Source organism: Porites lutea, chromosome 9 (genome assembly GCF_958299795.1).
Source record: "Porites lutea chromosome 9, jaPorLute2.1, whole genome shotgun sequence".
NCBI lineage: Eukaryota > Metazoa > Cnidaria > Anthozoa > Scleractinia > Poritidae > Porites > Porites lutea.
The window spans coordinates 27,003,260-27,023,939 of NC_133209.1; the positions used below are offsets into that span (position 1 = coordinate 27,003,260).

General features: G+C 39.2%; 1 protein-coding gene and 1 pseudogene across 4 annotated transcripts in view; one reads left to right on the forward strand and one right to left on the reverse strand.

The window, feature by feature from the left end:
• LOC140947467 (T-box transcription factor TBX20-like) overlaps positions 1-14,038 on the forward strand; it is a 46,876-nt gene extending 32,838 nt beyond the window's left edge. For all 4 annotated transcript variants that reach the window (XM_073396581.1, XM_073396579.1, XM_073396580.1 and 1 more), the window contains exons 3-7: positions 2,680-2,953; positions 11,292-11,444; positions 12,103-12,182; positions 12,512-12,627; positions 13,507-14,038. In XM_073396581.1, the coding sequence (XP_073252682.1) occupies positions 2,680-2,953; positions 11,292-11,444; positions 12,103-12,182; positions 12,512-12,627; positions 13,507-13,706 (823 nt within the window). In that variant the 3' untranslated portion in view covers positions 13,707-14,038. The remainder of the gene's footprint in view (positions 1-2,679; positions 2,954-11,291; positions 11,445-12,102; positions 12,183-12,511; positions 12,628-13,506) is intronic.
• A 125-nt stretch (positions 14,039-14,163) lies between these two features.
• Positions 14,164-19,080, reverse strand: LOC140949120 (zinc metalloproteinase nas-13-like; annotated as a pseudogene).
• Between the last annotated feature and the right edge of the window lie 1,600 nt (positions 19,081-20,680).

Here is a 20,680-nt window from a genome sequence, read left to right on the forward strand (position 1 = left end):
TGCCGTTCTTGCGTCGTTGTTATGCATTCTTAAAACTTCCTTTTTTTTACTTAGAAATAATCTTAAATTAAATAGTGCTTCGCATGGAAATGCTAAGCCCAAAAACAAAACGGCTATCGAATTTACCGCAGTGATTTTGCGAAGAACGCGTCATGATGAAACGTAACTCCTAGCGAAAACTGGGCAGAAACTTAAAATTTCTTTTCTTTTTTCGCGCGTTACCAAAGCGGTTTTAAAACAAGACGGACCGGCGTATTTGAAACCTTAACTACTTTTTTTTTTACGCTTTTGTTGCTTCACTTAGAGCCATTAAAGTTCCGTCAATTTCTTATTGTTTCAAAGATCCAAATTGGATCGTTTATTCGTAAACAACTTTTGTTTATAATAAAAACCATTTGCCCCTTCTGATTTACATCAAATTTCGACTTCAAAGGACTCTGAGCAGTATAATAGTAGACGCTGTATCTTGTTCCCGGGAGCTTGCTCCGAGAACTCGCTGTAAAGTTTTTCCAGTTCTTACAGAGTATTTATCCCAGTGGACAGCCTATCTTGGGTCAGTCAGCTCTGTCCATAGCCAGTTAGACAAGATATGGGTTGAGTGAATATGGGCTTAAGGCTGCACACTGTTATCAAAAGTTATTAATTTTGTGCCTCTTTCAGGCCCATTCAACCTCTCGACACACTTGCCGCCCGGCGGCGGTTTTCGTTCTCTTTGATACTGTCGAGGAATGAGAGGTCGCAAGGGTATAATAGTCAGTGATGAGTCTCATGAACTATCATATGCATTTTACACCTTCGAGTATTGGGAATAACTTTCAGCACGTATTGTAAACGGCAAGGCTGCAGGCAAATCATCGGTGCATGTGTTTAAAGCCACTAAACCAGATGCGTTGACGTAATTGTGAAAGTCTTAGTTTAAAACCCTCGGGGCTTTTAACACCCAAGAGGGACAGAAATCCGTCCCTTATGTAAGTTCTCATCAGTAATTGCAGCGAACAGATTAAGTGAAAGTTCGGTCTTCTCATAAGTTAAGTGATATCGGCGGGGAGAAAATGAGAGGCACTGAGACGGGAATGACTACAGGAGTTCTCGACTGAATACTTTTTAAAATTCTTGCTCCAGCGAATTACCCAGAGTATACTTCTCTTTTGCACCCAAAGCGAAATTTCTGTTCCAAAAAAGCTGTTAAATTATTGGAGGTTGAGACCGAATTTGAGGCTCTATTTTAGTTTTCTGAAAAAAAATTAGAGGTTACAATCTTGTTAATTACGTCTCAGGCAGCTGTAAAAGCCTTAAAACAACTATTTCATCAAAAACATTTTCGGGTTTTCTCAAAGAAACACAAAAAGGACACTAAATGTAGGCTGAAAACAGTAAAATTTATCATAGATTAAAGAACCATAAAATGGGCAAACTATTTCGTGAGAATATTTTTGGAACAAATAAACCCGAAATAAAACTAAATAAATTTCTTATGAGCTGCTTGCGTGCTCTCTCCCTCGCCAATTCATCCCTTCACGCTCAGACAACAAACAACTAAGCTAACAAGCGGAATATAAAGCTTGTCTTTTTGTTTGCTTTACAGCTATACACCTGCTACTGTTGCGTGGATAACTGTATTTAGCATTCTCTATAAAATAAACTTCTCTTTCAAAGTTCCATTTGATCTACTTCGGCACGCTTCTTCTACGCGTCTTTTTGTTTGGGATTTTTCTCAATGCAACTTTTTTTTCCCCACTATTTACAAGAGCTCTGTACGTTAATACTCTAAGGGTCATACTAAAAACAATCGCATGTATTTTCCGCAACATTTCGGTGCGCTATTTGCGATGGAGGAAACACACACGCAAGGGACAATTCTAATTTGTTGGGGACGTCAAAGGCGAGACGCCATGGCTGACTTTTGACAAGTCTAATAGTGTGGTCTTTCCATTTCTGATAAGCACAATGATTACGTGCTCTTATCGGTAAAGAAAAGAAGGACTCGTAAAGACAGTCTATTTACCAATAAAAAGTGCTAAATTAGAAGTAAAGACAAACTTCTTAAAAAATTATGCATTTTGCAAATATTTAAGTGATGAACGGTACCAGAAGACGTTTTGTTTTAAAATGGCTTTATTTGCAGAGCGGTCATTCTTTGAGAATTTTATCCACGCAAAAGTTAGAAAGCTGATAGTTAACAGTACCAAAAGAGACAATACTCTCAACATTCATTCGAATTAGTGATCCCTTTTAGCAGTATTTCATCCTCATACTTAAAATTTACAACACCTTTTTACAATTACAGCTTAGTAATCATTACCAGATATTTAAGTTCTGTTTAATAGTTTTCACTTAAATGGTCACAGCAAACCTTAAAAGCATTCATTCACTCAGATCTCCCTCGAATTAAGTGACCGCTGAAATTTTATATTCTTGAAGACACAGCAGTGTTAGAACACAGAGATAGTTTTATTGTTACTTTTGCATATACTACGACTGGTTCTTTGACGCACCCCAACAAATTAAAACGGCGAAAAAACACTTAAACATGGCCGATCTATTACCCGGGCTACTACTACTCTACTTTAATTAGACCTGTAACATTGAATTCTGACGAGATGTCAATTCCGGGAGCGATTGAAAGACAAATTGATTAGCAAACGACGATTCTAAAAGCAAAATTTATCATATTCACAGGCGAATGTTCCCGACTCTTCGTGCGTCCTTCGCCGATCTGGAGCCCGAGGCAACATATTCAGTAATGTTAGACATCGTCCCGCTCGACACAAAGCGACACCGTTATTCCTACTCAGATTCAGCTTGGTTCGTCGCCGGAGAAGGTGACGTCGCCCCACCGAAGGTCACGTGTGTCCATCCCGACTCACCCTTCACTGGGGCCCAGCTGCTTCGTCAAGTACTTTCATTTGAGAAAGTAAAGTTAACGAACAACCGAGATGACAAGCGGGGAAATGTAAGTGCACAACAGCTGTAAATATTTACTGACTACCAAGGTCATAATAGAGCAAGTATGATTTCCTTATTTCCCAGGTCAGAGGCTTATCTGGTAGAGAGATAACCTTGTCCATGTTCAAACTTTTCCGGTGGTCGTTTAAGGAGCGTAGTTTAATTGTATCGTGGCCAAAAAACTTAAAAGCGCATTTACATTAGTGCTAATTATGTTTCAATTAACAGAACAACCCTCGCTATTAGCGCTATTAAAACGCAGAAAAGCATTTAGGAAAAATAGCACTTAAAAATCGTCAAACTATTTCCGTTATTATTAGTATTTATAGGCTAAGTTTTCCTGCTAAATTTAGCATCTTTCCGCACAGGTGTCCTGCCACTACGCTCCCCAAACTTTTTTTTTTCTCGAACTAGTAGCTAAATCCTTTATTACTCCTACTTCTTGCGTGCAGGCAAACTTTCAGTGTTTATTAGAGTATTCCAATAACTGTTCAAAAGTTCAGTGTTTTGAGGTTTTCGAGGTTGCGGCGTGTTTGACCTGTCAGCTCCATTTGTCAGTAAGATGATCCGATGTTTAGGTACCACCATTAACGGCGATACCAACCACAACAACAGACGCTGAACTGAGCTTCGGTTATTAGCATCCTGGGTTCAATTTTGTAATCCACAGCGCACGAAATCGCTTATCCGTTTTGGATTGAAATAATCTAGTTCATTTCAAAAATGCTATCGGCTTTCGTGGAATTATTGTGCCAAGAAAAGGCAAGGATCAGTGAGGGATCTCAATAAAATGAACCAAAATAGCTAGCAAGCTCTCCGCGGTGTTCTGGTGGCCAGAGCTCCCCGTAGAGCTCGATAGCAGGCTATGAATCAAATGGCTATCAATTATTATTTTCATATATAATCTCATACCTATAATTCATAGCGGAAAGTATAATTTCTGATTCTGATCAACAGCAACGTAGAAAATTTAATTGGCATCAGATTCACGATAGACCTGCAGACTAATAAACTAGGTAGTCATTTGTACAACGCATTAATCAGTGTCTGGGCAAAATACGCGGCTTTGTAAGACCACAAGTACTCCTCTATTTTCTTCTGGGATGGTACAGCGGGTGACATACACGAGCGTGCGTGGAAATAGACAAAAATGCCTACCAGCGAGACGTGGCGTCGCACGAGTACGTGTATTTCACTCACTTTACTATCTGTCTGAGGTGAACAAGGCAGTACTCATTGTCTTACGGCATATTAGGTTTGATTTGAGTTGTCACACATGAGGATTTCATCACGGCCCAATCTGACTGAAAAAGCTCAAAAAAAGAACTGCTCTTCACTATCAGTAGCTGTCATTTAAGTGCCGCCACACTTCAGGGTTCGATACTCGATTCAAAAAGTTAGAGCCACCGAGCATGAACATAACAAAAAGGAATACAAGTCGCAATCCACATCAGATTCTGGAATCCACGAAATCTTTGCTTGTAGAATCCGGCATCCGGGAAATTTTTCCTTGGCTCTTGGCACTGAGGCGGATCCAGGCCTTTAGCAAAGGGGGTTCGATGACTTCCTGTTTTACCGAGAATATCAACTATGTCAGTTCTTTCCTATTTTGATTATGCGAATATTTAAACACACCAATGAAATTAATAATATATAGATTACATAAAAATGAAAAACTCTGCTGGTATGAAATGAAAAGTTAATAAAACTGTCGGGGCAAACAAGGCTAATTCAAGTTCCGGGCTCGATTCTCTCGAGTACGGAGGTTTCGTCGTAAGTTTAAAGCATGTCTCTGAACGCAGGTCGGTCAGTAGTCTTCACAATTAATCCGGGTTGCTGTGTTTGAAAGTAGAGTTCTTGAAGTCTTGTCGTGTTAGTCAACTAGATCGTGGCTTGCACGAAGAGATTCCTCAGCTCGATCCTGGTGTTCGCAGCAACATTCCATGTAAACTAAATCAGTTTTCGTTTTCGAAGAATCGGTGTAAAATGAGATGCTCACACGAACCATTCTCACTTTCTTCTTGGCGGCCGGAGTTCTGTACGGACACTCAATTGTCATTAAATTGTGAGACAACTAGGTGACCGTGACACGTTTAACTTCGTTCGGCATGTTTGGAACACGTCGACACACGAGCAAGGTATAATCTTAGGATAAAATCCGAGCAACTTAATTACCAGCGGTGATGAGTAATGACTCAACCAGGAAAAATATAACACACTTAAAAAATTTCTTTCCGTCACATAATGAACTCATGATATAATTTCAAGGAAAAATAGCAAACAGAACAAGACAAATCCATGAATCAGTGCAAGGCTTCTCACGTATTCCTTTCATTGGTAAGAGGGGCGGACTGCGCATTGGAACCCCTGATCCAGCTTAAGGAATCCGGAAATATAGTTCCACTGACAATGATTTCGGGATCCAGCACCTAGAATCCGGAATCCACTGCAAGGGGTCCAGTATACCAGTCTCTCTTGGATTCCATTACATGGGGCAAATACAAGAGAGTACTTGTTAGTAGATAGCGAACGATATAGCAACCGAGTGTTGACCGACTATCGACCGACTGTCGACCGATATGTCGACCTAGGAACGGCCGATAGTGTCGACTGAGAGTCGGTCGAGAGATGCCTTAAAATAAAATACACATGACCAGACTTCCTCTGAATAGTCACATTATTGAGGATTTCATCCATAGGCTCAAAGGTTGGAACCACTTTTATACTGCAGCATAATAAAACTGGGCACCATAGGAAATTTCTGCTCAGTAAGTTATGATCCCGCTGTTTTATGATTACCGGATTTAATCAACAGACACAAAAGTTGGATCCATCTTAGACAGAATTATAAACAGTGCCACAGGAATGTACTCCGTAGACTAGCTTTTATTTGAATGGGTCACACTTTAAGATTTCCATGCTGCAAAAATCGTTATTACCATTTGACTTTTTCTTTTCTCTCTGCTTTTCATTTAATTTTGACTAAAGCAGAGACCTGGAAAATGGAAGTACGATCATTTTGCCTACAGCTGAAATACTCCTTGAATCCATTTTCCAATCATTCGTGTATGCACATTTACTTGGGCAAGGAAATCCGCTGAATATAGTACAATACAAATTGTTATTTAATCATACAGCAAATAGAAAATTAGGCATGCGTCCGATAGACAAACTTGAAGAAAATTAAAACGGACTGAGATTGTAGATTTTTGAAAACTTGTTAGCCTAACAGTTTTTTCAAAATTCATTTTTGTTGTTTGTTACGCTTGATATCATAATATTTAATAATATTTATTGATTTGTATTGCGCAAATATCAATCCAGGGAAAGAAATTTTCTTCTGCGCATAACATTGACTCAACAAAATCCTAAAATCCTAGTACATATTCCAAAAACAAAATTTACAGATCGTTCCTAAAAATTAGTAAAAATAACAATTTAAAAATAAAAATTAATCTTTAAAATCCTATATACAAATCCTTCTTAATAAAGAGAATAAAAACAATAAATTAGCTGGGAAACGCCTTCTGAAATAAATGAGTTTTAAGAGCCTTCTTGAAAGCATTAACTGAAGATATATTTCTAATAAAAAGGGGAAGATCGTTCCATAATTTAGGGGCAGCCATATAAAAAGATCGATCACCAAGCGTGGAAAGGATGATGGAATGTTAAGAAGTTTGCCGTTATTTGATCTAAGATAGTACCTACCCCCTGTGTCTTTCGGTGATACAAGTTCGGAAATGTAAGTCGGAGCAAGTTTATGAATGGCCTTAAAAGTTAACAATAAAATTTTAAAAACAATTCGATATGCTACAGGTAACCAGTGTAGGGCTCTGAGCAATGGTGTAATATCACAAAATTTACTTTCGTGAAATACAAGACGTGCAGCCGAGTTCTGGACTCTTTGCAGTTTTTGAAGCTGATACGCTGGTAAGCCATATAAGGGGCTATTGCAATAGTCAAGGCGGCTAGAAATAAAGGCATGTATCAGAGTTTCAGTACATTCTTTGCTGAGATATTTCCTTATCCTCCTGATATTGTACAAATAATAGAATGCTGCAGAGCTTGTTTTCGTTATGTGATCGCCCATTGATAGGTTAGAATCTAACCACACACCCAGGTTATACCTTCATGCCTGGAAAGTGTAAAGACAAGAAACTTGGATTTTTTCATTTAGAACGAAGTAATTTCTTCGTTAACTTTAAGTTCCATCAAGAGCTATTATGGCTCTTGGTTCCATCGCCCATAAGGAAGCGTAATTAGCCTGAGTAGCTTTGAAGTAGTAGGCGCAAGAAAGAACGAGCGCGAGGGTGCCTCTTCCCTCGCGAGTCTCTCTCGTGCGCGCCCAAACAGAGTAAAAGTATTACCAAGTATAAGTCTTTTCTGCCATATACGCCATAATCTTATTTAACAAAGTTCTGTTAATTCACCTAAAAAATGTTCCTAGTGTATTAAGGTGTTTCCGTATCTCATTAAGGTCACGCGATGAAAATCCAGAACACCAGTCGAGAGTGCATTAACTCAAAATTACTAAATTATAAAAAGAAAGACCTTTTTTTCATTTAAATACACGAAAATCCTCTTTCGTTATTTTTTTTTCATCGGATATTTCATTGCTAAATATTCTTAATATTCAAAAAGTGTCAGTCTATAGTAAAGTCTACAGAGCGACCAAAACGTTCTAAATACTTCTATTTGCCACAATTAGCGTTTTAATTAGACCATTTTTTTTCCCACATTAAGTTAAAAAGTATAAGTACGCGTGTTTTTCTATTAAGTCCAATATCAGCTGAAGTGTCACGCGGTGGAAGTTAAGGATAGGAGACTGTCGTAAAACTGTTTTTTTTTTTTTTTTTCGAAATAATAGAGCTTGGTTAAGAAATGTTTCATTAAACTAAACGAAAGCAACATTTCAAATGCCAAAATAGCCGCGGACAATTAGTACACTACTACATTCTCTGCGGGTTGTGCCAATATGTCCATTGAAATTTAGATCAATGCTACAGAAACTGCATGGATAGATTCCCTACCTTATTATATTGGAGCAGAATATAAGGCAGGTGTCTTTCCATATGGATGAAATATCTCTAAAAAAAGCTGAGAGGGGCGTCTACTACGACACTTCCGTTTAGGTGCGTGCCAGCTGATTTGAAATAATGCGAATAAATGAAAAAAAAAAATGAAAACTTCCGTGAAAGAAAGAGACACCTCGCGTCTGTTATCTAGAACAAGGAGGGTAATATGGATAGCGGCCTTTTTTGTCTGCCTTTATCCTCACCAGGAGCAAGGACCAGCACAGTTGTCTGGTTCGCTGCTTTTTGCTCGGCAGGTTTCGAATTCAACGACAGCCAAGTGTGATCTTAAATCCTGCTTCGACTTCTTTCTTTTCTTGGAACCACTTTTACACTGCAGCATAATAAAACTGGGCACCATAGGAAATTTCTGCTCAGTAAGTTATGATCCCGCTGTTTTATGATTACCGGATTTAATCCACAGACACAAAAGTTGGATCCATCTTACCACCCAGAATTATAAACAGTGCCACATTGTGTACCCCGTAGACTAGCTTTTATTTGAATGGGTCACACTTTAAGATTTCCATGCTGCAAAAATCGTTATTACCATTTGACTTTTTCTTTTCTCCCTGCTTTTCGTTCAATGTTGACTAAAACAGAGACTTGGAAAATGGAAGTACGGCGATCATTTTGCCTACAGCTGAAATACTCCTTGAATCCATTTTCCAATCATTCGTGTATGCCTATTTACTTGGGCAAGGAAATTCGCTAAATGTAGTACAATGCAAATTGTTATTTAATCATACAGCAAATAGAAAATAAGGCATAGATCCGATGGACAAACTTGAAGAAAATTAAAACGGACTGAGATTGTAGATTTTTGAAAACTTGTTAGCCTAACAGTTTTTTCAAAATTCATTTTTGTTGTTTGTTACGCTTGATATCATGCCTGGGACGTGTACTTGTTGGACAAGAAACTTGGATTTTTTCATTTAGAAAGAAGTAATTTCTTCGTTAACTTTCAGTTCCATCAAGAGCTATTATGGCTCTTGGTTCCATCGCCCATAAGGAAGCGTAATTAGCCTGAGTAGCTTTGAAGTAGTAGGCGCAAGAAAGAACGGGCGCGCGAGGGTGCCTCTTCCCTCGCGAGTCTCTCTCGTGCGCGCCCAAACAGAGTAAAAGTATTACCAAGTATAAGTCTTTTCTGCCATATACGCCATAATCTTATTTAACAAAGTTCTGTTAATTCACCTAAAAAACGTTCCTAGTGTATTAAGGTGTTTCCGTATCTCATTAAGGTCACGCGATGAAAATCCAGAGCACCAGTCGCGAGTGCATTAACTCAAAATTACTAAATTGTAATAAAAAGACCCTTGTTTCATTCAAATACACGGAAACAAAAATATTAAAATCCCCTTTCGTTATTATTCCTTTTTTTTTATCGTCGGATATTTCATTGCTAAATATTCTTAATATTCAAAAAGTGTCAGTCTATAGTAAAGTCTACAGAGCGACCAAAACATTCTATATACTTCTATTTGCCACAATTAGCTTTTTAATTGGACCATTTTTTTCCACATTAAGTTAAAAAGTATAAGTACGCGTGTTTTTCTATTAAGTCCAATATCAACTGAAGTGTCACGCGATGGAAGTTAAGGATAGCAGACTGTCGTAAAGCTTTTTTTTTCGGAATAATAGAGTTTGGTTAAGAAATGTTTCATTAAACTAAACGAAAGCAATATTTCAATGCCAAAATAGCCGCGGACACCTCCGTTTAGGTGCGTGCCAGCTGATTTGAAATAATGCGAATAAATGATAAAAAAAAATGAAAACTTCCGTGAAAGAAAGAGACACCTCGCGTCTGTTATCTAGAACAAGAGGGGTAATATGGATAGCGGCCTTTTTTGTCTGCTTTTATCCTCACCAGGGGGAAGGACTAGCTAGGACAGTCGTCTCGTTTGCTGCTTTTTGCTCGGCAGGTTTCGAATTCAACGACATCAAAGTGTGATCTTAAATCCCTGCTTCGACTTATTTCCTTTCCGTTTAGGTTTAAGAAGCTTAATACAACCGTAAAACGGAGCAGTAATAGGAAGAGTAGGGGGTGGGGGAGGGGGGGGGGGGAATTAGGCGCAGCTTCGGCCTGAGGTTTAGTAGTGTTATGTGTACTGTTACGGGTTACTGACCCTAAGTAAGGACCTTTACATATACCATTTAGACTTAAGCCACAACTTTAAATGGCTCACGACATAAGAAACGCGTCTCTGGCAACAACCTTTTAAGTCTGAAGGGATTGTCTGCTATTTCAAATATGTCAGTAGATTGCATGAGCCTGTTTTTGCAAACACAATTCGTGACGCTCTTTCCATTACCACCAAAGATGGTTATGTTGTGACACCTGTTACTTAAAAAAATGAATTTACAGCTTAAAAAGAGTCAAATTAACAAGAAAATCTGTTTATTGCACCTGCATTTATTTATGTAGTTAATGCATTTCTAGCCAGTCTTGGTATTAATTATTTATCTATATCAATGTACTTTTCTTGTAAGCATATTTACCAACCATAGCCCTTTTATTTTATATCATTGATGGTGTTGTACCGTCTTGTTATCGTTATTTCTCTATAGTTTCCTTAACCCTTCAAGCCCTAAGAGTGATCAGCATCAAATTTCTTCTTGTAATATCAATGCTTTGTAAACCAGAGTGGTAATGAGAATTACGGACATGATCACACGAGATGAATTTGCTCGATATTTTATCAACTTCTCCCCACTACTTCTCGAAGAAATGAATAGGGGCAACAAATGAGAATTCAAAGTTTGATCTTAGGGTTTGATACGTTAATACCTCCACCCTGATCACCTGTTTTACGCAACGCACGTTTATTAGCCTTTAGTAGGGACTTGATTCTACATTCCTAGGCCGTCGGACTTTGATCTTTTTGCCTGCGGTTTCGGTAAAATGGGCCTTTTTTGACGGGCACAGGAAAGAACGGGACGCGCGAAAGAGACACGTGCGTGTCTCCCTCGCGCGCCCCGTTCTTTCTTGCACCCATTAAGGCACCCATTACTTCCAAGCGCCTGCTACGCAGGATATTTTTAACGATTTGGCCTTAACCCCAGTCTGGTACTATTAAACCTGATTAACCCGCCCCCTACACTTTTCTGCCCCCAGGGACTGAGAAACAACTTATTCTACTTAGTGATCACGGCGATATTGGGGTGCACCAGCCACCAGAGCACGTTATTTCAATGCCACGCCCAAACCACTTGGCCACATGCATTTTGGGTTTCTAAAGCAGTAAGCTCATTATTTTTTGCCTTAAATTCCAGATCATCTTGAACTCGATGCATAAATATCAACCCAGAATCCATCTGCTTAAGAATCCTGAAGAGCAGGAGAACAAAACAGATTTAACAAGAGCGGAAACTTTCGTCTTCCCAGAAACCACGTTCATGGCTGTAACTTCCTATCAGAATCATCTTGTAAGTCTATAGTGTATTTGAATTAGAAAAAAAGAGAGAATTCTGTGTCACAAATACAATCAACGGCCGGGAGACTCTCTCGGACCACGTGACTCAAAACGCATAGGCCGCGTGGAAAAGTGAGGCCTAGGGACTAGTAGCCTGCGAGCAAGCTCTCCGGGGCGCAACTTGCAACTACGTCTCTGGACTTTGAATTACGCCTCCAATTTCGACTAAACTGTCAGATTTCCTCCAATCAGCGCGACGCGGAAACGAGCAAGAATGTGAACAAACATTGAAAAACACATGAAAGCACGCGCCAAGGGCAATGACGTCTTAACTAAAGTCATTTCGCATCGACTTTTTGGATGCAGATATTCAAATTCCGGAGACGTAGTGGCAAGCTCTCCTTCCTTTTCCCGCCCCTGTCAGAGCCCTCCGGAGAGCCCCCCTTAGCCTGCGAATACAGCCTTCCCTCGTCGCTCCTCGCCGCTGCGAAACGTCCTCAGCGGCGACGAGCGAGGAGGGAAGGCTGTATAAATTCTGTGTTTCCCATTTTGATGGCGTGGCCTCTTGCAGGAGATTGTAGTTACTGAAACTTTTGGAAAAAGTTTAAATGATAACGCAATGCCGGCTTCGTAATCATAGACATAATTTCTAACTTTGAATGTTCTTGCAGATTACTCGACTCAAGATTTATAGTAATCCTTTCGCAAAGGGATTCCGAGACTCAATTCGATTCCTTGGTAACACAGAAAGGTTCGTCCTGCTCATTTATATCAATATATCTTGTTAAAGACAACAACAGAACAATTAGGGCAGGATTAGAGTTACAAACCAACCGATAATGAACAGCACCACAAAGGATTTCATTTACAGGGTAAAGAGTGAAAAAAGAAGTGAACCTGAGGAGGTTATAAATAAATAACCAATAAAACACCAACGCAATGCCATGTGTTCAGAGCAGTTGCACTCTGAAATTTCATGTGGGACCAAGAGCCCTACTAAGTTTTTCTCAAAGGCTAGACAGAATTATTTTAAAGAAACTTGCCGTTCATTAAAAAGGGTTTGTTTTATTTATACCTCAGAGAAAGCTATCTAATGTCAAATGGCCTTCAGGCGTTTGAAAATGAGGACAGCGCTTATGCTTTCATTTCAAGTGGAGCGCTCACAAGTGGAAGCTCAAGAGACCTGTATGGCGATGGTAAGTACATATAAAGGTCAGCGGTCATTTGAAGTTGAGCGCGAGACTGGGTCTGTGTTGTGTCGAATTGCACTATGGGACTTTTATAGGAAAACGATCGCTTCTCATCGCTAGTTTTTTTCCTTTTTTTATCTCGAAGTTGCGTAGGAATCTCTGTTAAAAAGACATAACACTGACCCAGCTTTAAGCGCCGTGAATCTCAAAACGCTATTAAGGCGCAGTTCAACTGTCGAACTTTTCTTCTACCGAACTTAATACCTATTTGGGTCGACCCAAATACTGTAAGTTCGACATTTGAATGGAACGTCGAACTTTATAAAACGGACTCAATTTATTTTCACAATGTACAATTGTCTACAATTATTACCCGTGAAAATAAATTAGAGAAATTTATGCATAAGATTCAACACATGAAAAGTTCGACGTCTGAAGCGAAGTCGCTCCATAGAAAATAATCGACATTCCCATGTAGGCAACTGGAACTTAATCCACGGGTCGACCCAAAGATAGGTCGGACTTAGCTGATTCAAACGTCGATCTTCTCATGTCATTAATTGAAGGGATTAGGTTCGGTACGTTAAAAGTTCGACGTTTGAACTGGATCTAAATTATTGCTTCCCCTGGCTTCTCCTAAAAGAAAGAGCTTGTCTTGGATAAGCGATAAATCCGAGAACCATCCGCCATCTTGATAACGCTATCTTCTTAGAATCGTCGACTTAAAAACTGTCCACAGTTTACCGTTAGCGTGGTTTTTTGTTGTTTTTGCGTGTTTTTTGTTTTTGTTTGTTTGTTCGTTATTTTTTTTTCGGTTGTCTTTCAAAGGCCTGTAAGCGCTAAGTGGAAATTTCTAAATAAACTCAATATTATTTTCTTTTATAGAGTTTTACCAAGTGTCTACTCCATCCCAATGGGGACCCTGTGGGGATTCATGTTGTCACACAAGTAACATCGCTGTTACGAACAACTGCTTTCCTCATTCGCTCCAGTGCGCAGGCTCAAATGATATCTTTCATAGGGAGCATGCGTGGTGGCATTGTCCGGCGTCACGCACCGAGGAAGGCGTCCTTATAAACTACTAAACTGATCACTCGAACATGGTCGAAGGATGTTAAATAATCATTGAGAAATTAAAATTCATACGTTCCAGTGCTTAAGGATAATTAATGCCTGCCCTTCTGGCTAGGAGATATTGGCACATTTATTTATTGATGTAAAAAGTACTTGAAGGGCGAAAGTCTAAACGACTAAGCTGTTTATAGGCTAAATTCAAAGCCTTTGAAATTGTAATAAGCTCAAGATATTCCACTGTGACCTCGTCATGGACATATTGAATTGTAGTTAGATTTTACGTTAACAATCCTGGCCTTGGATGTACAAACATCATGTTAAGGTTAATTAGTAGAGAAATATTCAAAGTTACTGTTTGGTTATGAGAATTATTAAAATGATCACCAAAGAAAACTGAAGTGCTTTGATCCTTTATTATATTCTCTCAAATAATTTTGTAGGGAAATCTATGAAGATCAGTCAGGAGAATCTGTATGGGAATGTTGTTAATTTTTTATCTCAGGTAATTTTTATTTTTCCTTTGTTTCAACTTCGTTAGCATACATTATCATACCCAAAAACAAAAGAAAAACAAAAATTACCTGAGATAAAAAATTAACTACAACATGTATATTGAGGCTTAGAGGGTTTATCATTTGGCTGTGTTTCAGTTCCAGGAGAACAATCGTCAACATTTGTTGCAACTGTTCCTGCATTGTGTTGTCATAAAATCTTTGTATCTGTTCGAGCTGCAATGTCCCTCTTCCGCCCAATAGCGGCAGTTTGCGTCTATATCTTCACATGCCCCTGAAAATAAAGAAATCTCCAGCTTATTACTGAAGATAGAGTAACTTAATCCTGACATGATGATATTTGAAGTAGTGAGGTCTCTCCATTACACAGAATTCGATAAAACGGATTCCGTGATGGAATGAATAACTTGTGAATGCTAAAACGTTTTCTATCCTTGGATTCGAACCCTCGTTTACTTTAAACTCCCACCTCGTAGTGCGAAAAAGAAAATTCTGTAGACAGTGACAGACATCGGTAGCATTTTCAGCGATAAAAATGAAACAGGTCGAAGAGCAAAATTGGCAATCATTTAAAAAAAACATGCAATAAGAACCTGTATACAAGAAGCATTTTTGCGTATGGTCTCTATTGAACGAACACTGTGTACCAACTTTATCAGGCAGGTTTTTGTTTATACTGAAGCAGCCCTGCATTAAAAGAGAATTTGGTATTTTTAGCCATTAGTCTGTCTTATCGTCTCCAACACAGAAACAACTCTTCCGGCAATTCTTTGTCATGTAGTCCTTATGTTCCTTTTTTGCAAAATCCTTGTGCGGCCCAGAAAGAACAGTGGGAGCTTTTATCCTTGTAACAACAGCCTTAATTGCCGGGAGAAGCCTAATTCATCCTTATGTTACGATTAAATGGGTCCTGTCTGCCAAGATATGAAAATGAAGCGGTGGAAATCCCCAATGAGTACACGTCACTAATGTAAACCATGAAAACTGTTTTGTCCAAATTTAATAATTTAAATTTTAAAAAATAACGCTTACAATCGTGAGCTTTTGACTTGTTGATCCTACAGAGAACTCCATGCACTGAAAGTTTAGAGCATAAATTTTGGCTTTAGCTCACAATTTTCAGAATTTTGGGACAAAAATACCCGTTAGAATCCTTTTTTGATGTGCTCTTTCGTGTGTTTAGGTTTTTTTCAGAAATGTCTTTTAATTCCCTGACGTCTTCATTCATAACCTTTTAAAAGTCTTAAAACCTTGATGCCCTCTTGGCACTGAAACATACGGAAAATTAGATGTGGAATTTCGGGCCAAAAGAAGGCCTGGTAATTTCACTAATGAGATCAACCATACACCTTACCAGTAGGTGGTCGGGTTGGCGGTCTGGTGACCACAGGCCTGTTTCCACAGTAGAGTAACCGCGGCTGTTGGATATCTTTCGGACTCAGCCCGCGAGAGTTACCTAGTCTGGTGTCACCGTTTTTACCACCGATAGTTGTTCTGCCATTTATGCTGAAGGCTCACGAGTCATAATGCATTACACTGTCATAGTCATAGGGAACTCCAAGGCTGTTGATTCTACCGTCAGCGTACTTATTCGGACTTATGGAATGCATATCTGAAGCCTGATGAGATAAAATAATTACTGAAGATATCATCAGCATGCAGATGTCAACAACAATAACAATATCAACAGCAACAATAAGGCAGCAGCTGACTTGTCACACCATTTAAGGGAATTGTTGGTTTTCACATGACGTCACTAAAATTCAAACTACAAAACTATCGATCCTACTGAGATTTTACTTTCATGGTGTATTAGAGCAGCTGAAAACTAATTTTCAAACAAATTTTCGCTTCAAAAGGGTTCTTGGTTTTGTAATAGTGTGCGCTTGAAATTATAAGCTTTAGCGTGACGCAGCATTTTCATGACGGCCGAGAGAGCTGTCATTTAAGTTTCAAAAGTGACTTTTTTCGAAGAATTTTGTTATCTGATCAGTTCAAGTGTTAGAAAAAGTATCACTTTAATGTTTATGAGTTCCTCTAGGAGTAAATTCACACTTTTGTAGCAAAACTCGGTAACAGATGTTTCTGTTGGTTTCCTTCCGCCCAAATCTTGGGGAGGGTCTTTGTATATTTACCTCCTTTCATTTAACAGATTCTAAAATTTATCTGTCGAATCGTTTTGATTTTTATTTTGATCTATTTTGTTCCAAAAACCCTCACTTTCAAAATGAGGCTAGGTGCACAACCTTTCTTGTGAAAATGAGTTTTATTTGCATGAGAATGAAAAATGATTTCCATATCAAAGGCTGAGCACCTACCCTCGTTTTGAATCAGAGGCCCGGGAGAACTCGGAAATGGCCTATTCAGCCTTGCCATCTCTTCCTATCCATCTGCTCGCTTTATTGGATATTGCAGCTCGCTCAGATCTTTCTGGACTCTCTGGTCTCGAACATAATGTGTTTGTTTTCAGTGGGTATCACCCCATAGAACGCAACTCGTCACGTATGTCTTCTGTCATTAAAATATCACCTTGAAACAGCTCTTGTCCGTCTGTTGGAGGGAAACAGGAATGTTGGCCAGGACAAACTTAAAAATCTGAGAATTAACTGAATAATATAATTCACGTCCGGCATAAAGCCTATCCGATACCCGGCAGGCCTGCATTCAGTTTTATTTAATTTTACACTTTGTAAGTGTTGAAGATCCGGCAAAAGGAAACCAGTGAGTTTTATTTAGTATATTAACACACGTCTGTTTTGCAAGCTAAATTATGAGAAACGATATATGTATTGCGCGCAAATAAGTCCTCTTTTTTCCTATGAATTGAGGAATAGGACACCCCGAGAAGGGGGTGGGGCCGACTCCCCTATAAAATGAACAGGGATGCCCGTGATAAAATTAAAATTCCCTTAAATCTAAGGAGACAAATCTGCTGGGAGTGGTTTAGGTCTTAATTGACTCCTGACGACTGAAGACCATCCACGAACAACCGACAAAATAAGAGAATGTAGTGGTTTTATGTGCGTTAAAGGTGTTTTGATCGAGTGTTGTCTTCAACAAAGTATGAAAGCGCTAGGTTTGTTTGGACAGTTTCCTTTAGTTAAGAACAACCCAAGCGATACTTGTAAGGATTCATTTATTGGCTTCTCTAAGACCCTAAGTGACATTACAATCTACCATTTACATCCCTTAAGGAGACGAAGATCATCCCTGTTTTTTTAATATGGGAGATCCCCCCCTCCCCTTTCCCCACCACTGGCACCCGGATTAGAATTCACTTATGTCATTTAATAATAATAATAATAATAATAATAATAATAATAATAATAATAATAATAATAATAATAATAATAATACTAATAATAAAGACTTTATTAATGTGTCAACTGCTAAGCTCACACGGAGTGAAAACTAATTGTTGACACCTAACTACCTAACAACCTTAAAAACCTTAAAAAGAAAATCAACCAATTAAATAAAATAAAAATCTCGGAAACCCTGCCCGCTTCATTAATTATTCTAAGAGTTACACAGATGACAGTTCTTACAGGTGTCATTTCTAATGAAGTTTTCAATGTCCACTTTTCTCACCTGGTTCTTAAAAGAAGCAAGTTATAAAGAAATCTTAATGTGGATACTTGAATTCACTAATATATTATCATTAGTGGTAATTCACTATTATCTTCCGAAAATAAAAAGAGCACGTGTGACATTCGATAAGGCACATCTCTTACCTCTACTTTTTTCATAGTTACCATTAACCTCCATGATCACAGCGAATGCTGATTTTTTGCGGTCTCTGTTTGATTGACTTCTAGCTGTGTTCCATTATGTTCATGAAAGAGAATAGGATAAAAACAACAGGCTCCATTTGTTCAGAAGGTGGATCGTTTCCTAAACTGAATAAATTCCTATCAAGTTGATAAATCTCTTGCACTCAGTATCTAGTGGATCAGGATAGCGTCTCATCCAGTAGATGGTCACAGCTACGTTTTTTGTAGCGAGGGGGCATTATCGCGAGTGCCGAATGCACGAGCCTTGTAGCGGGGTCTGGGGGGGGGGGGGGGGGGGGGTATCCTCCCCCAGAAAATTTTCAAGTTTGGAGGCCCGAAACGCTATTTTCAGCACTTGTCATGAGATATGTCTCCGAAAAATCGACCTAGAATAAGTGTGAAAAGGCAGGTGTTTTCAGTGCTTACAAGTGCTTATTTCCAAGGTCCTGTTAATTTGAAACACACCATGTATCCAAGCACTATAGTGCACTAAACATTTCACAACACTGCGTGATGTTTGGCTAACTAGCCTATGAAAGATGTCATGCTGTCTTGCATGACATTTAGCGTTTACGAAGTCGTTTGTGTAGCTTGTCAGTCCCGTAGTTGGTTTGTTTTATCACGGGTCGTAAACTAGCCTGCGAACCGCAGACTTATTTCCGGTCGTCGCTTCTCTCGAGCAGCGACGACCGGAACGACGACCGGAAATACGTCTGCGGTTCGTAGGCTAGTCGTAATCGGAACAATAGTTTTACCACGTGATTCGGATTTGACAGCCAGACCACGTGGTATTGATCAGATAGATAGGACTTAGTTTTTCGGATCGGAGTGAATGTATGATCTTGTCTTTTTGGAACCGATTATAAAAGAATATTTTATTGGTTGGAGACTGGTTTTAGTACGATTATTTACACAAACCAACTACGCAATAGACAAGCCACACAAACGACTTCGTAAACGCTAAAGAGTCATGCAAGAGAGAAATGTCTTTCGCAGGGTAGAAAGTACTATTACTTACCTCGATTCTGCAGACTGCGTCCCTGGGCTGAAGCAAACAAAACAAATAAGAGCAGCAAAGTAGCTGTAGCGCTGTAAAACATGTCTCAAGAGCTTCTCCGGTTCAATAAACTCGATGATTCGACAGTTCGGTGCACAAACCATATTTTCCAGGGCTGTCGTATTTAACAATGGTGATGACAACTTTTTTATTCCCCTTCTAGGTTTATAGCAACACCTGATCATTTATTCCTGACAACGTTGTACGCCCACATGACATTATGTAGGAGTACCGTGTATAAGAAATAGAGGGCGGACCGTGCCTCATTCTCACCGTTGCGAATAATGTACGGAATAATGTATCAGTCTTTGATACGTAGTGATACCATTTACGGTCTTTTGGAAAGACTGTCAGAGATCTCAGCAGAATCAAGGAAATGGTCGTGAAATTTTGACACCCACAGCCTGAGAGCTCGTATGGGAGAGAGCAGAGGCCTTGCTGCCTTGCTCTTGTTTCACTTAAAACCAAAAAGAGTCATTATAAATATAATTGCTCTTTTATGCGTCAGCTCTCGCGCTCTATCCACTCTATTACCACGACACAGTTGTCTTAAGAGAAAGTCAATTTCTGTTCATTTAGGCTAGGAGTTTACTTATAATCTTCACGCGTCTTGAATGCGCCCAAATCTTCTATTCCTCCATTCTTTTGGGGGACAAAGTAGTATAAAAACCAGCACGGGCAACCCAAAGTCACGTCACATAGACACGATACTGTTGCGAAATTTTGCTTCTATAGTCTGAAAGGTCACGCTTCCGCGCGTTACTCAGCTAGTTACCGAAAACTCAGCGCCATCGAGCCCAAAAAGCCTGTGTACGTGTTCTGCCACCCTTTAGACCTTTGAGATTCTACTTACGATGACAAAATAATTACGAAAAAAATTTTGTTTTTTTTTCCATGGCGAAATGACAACGAAGGAGTCACTCACCAAGCGCCAAATAATCCCGGGAAAATGCGCTCTCGTGCGAGTTGAAATATCACCCACGGAATCGAAGGAAAGCAAGACTGCACAGAGGTAAAACAGATGGTAAAAACATTAAATACCCTTTTTTCCAGCTAAAACCATCCAGGACGAATTTTGTTTAGATCTTGCATTTCAGACAGATTGCTTGATAAAGACGGACCGCTATACATACCACCGTTGCCCCTGTGATATGTTACTTCCGTCCCATCCCACTGCTGACGTGATCGAATAACAACATTCATGCGTCTTGTCTCAGTTTCGATATTTTTCATAGCAAAAAAGAAACAAAAAAAATTACGAAGTCTGATCGATATTATTCATCATTATCCTCTTTTAATTACTTTCCAAAATGGGATTTTCTCTCTCCTAGCTGATCTTCACAGTGCAAGCTGATTTGTTTCCAAAGAAGCTTCCATGGTCACCGTCGCTTGTTTTCTTAACTGTGAGTCCCCAAACTTGTCGCCATTGCGCCCAAACTCCTTCAAAAACCCTAATAAGGAATTTTATCATCAACATATCGCCCACGTTTTCTAAGGAGAAGCAGAAGAAGTTTCCGTCCGCTCCGATTGAGAGCATTAAAACCGTAAAGCGTTGGCTGCACCCGGGACTGTATTGAGCAATAGATGATCTGACCTTTCCTACCTACACTGACTTGTATGACGCACAACCAAGTCTTACCAAA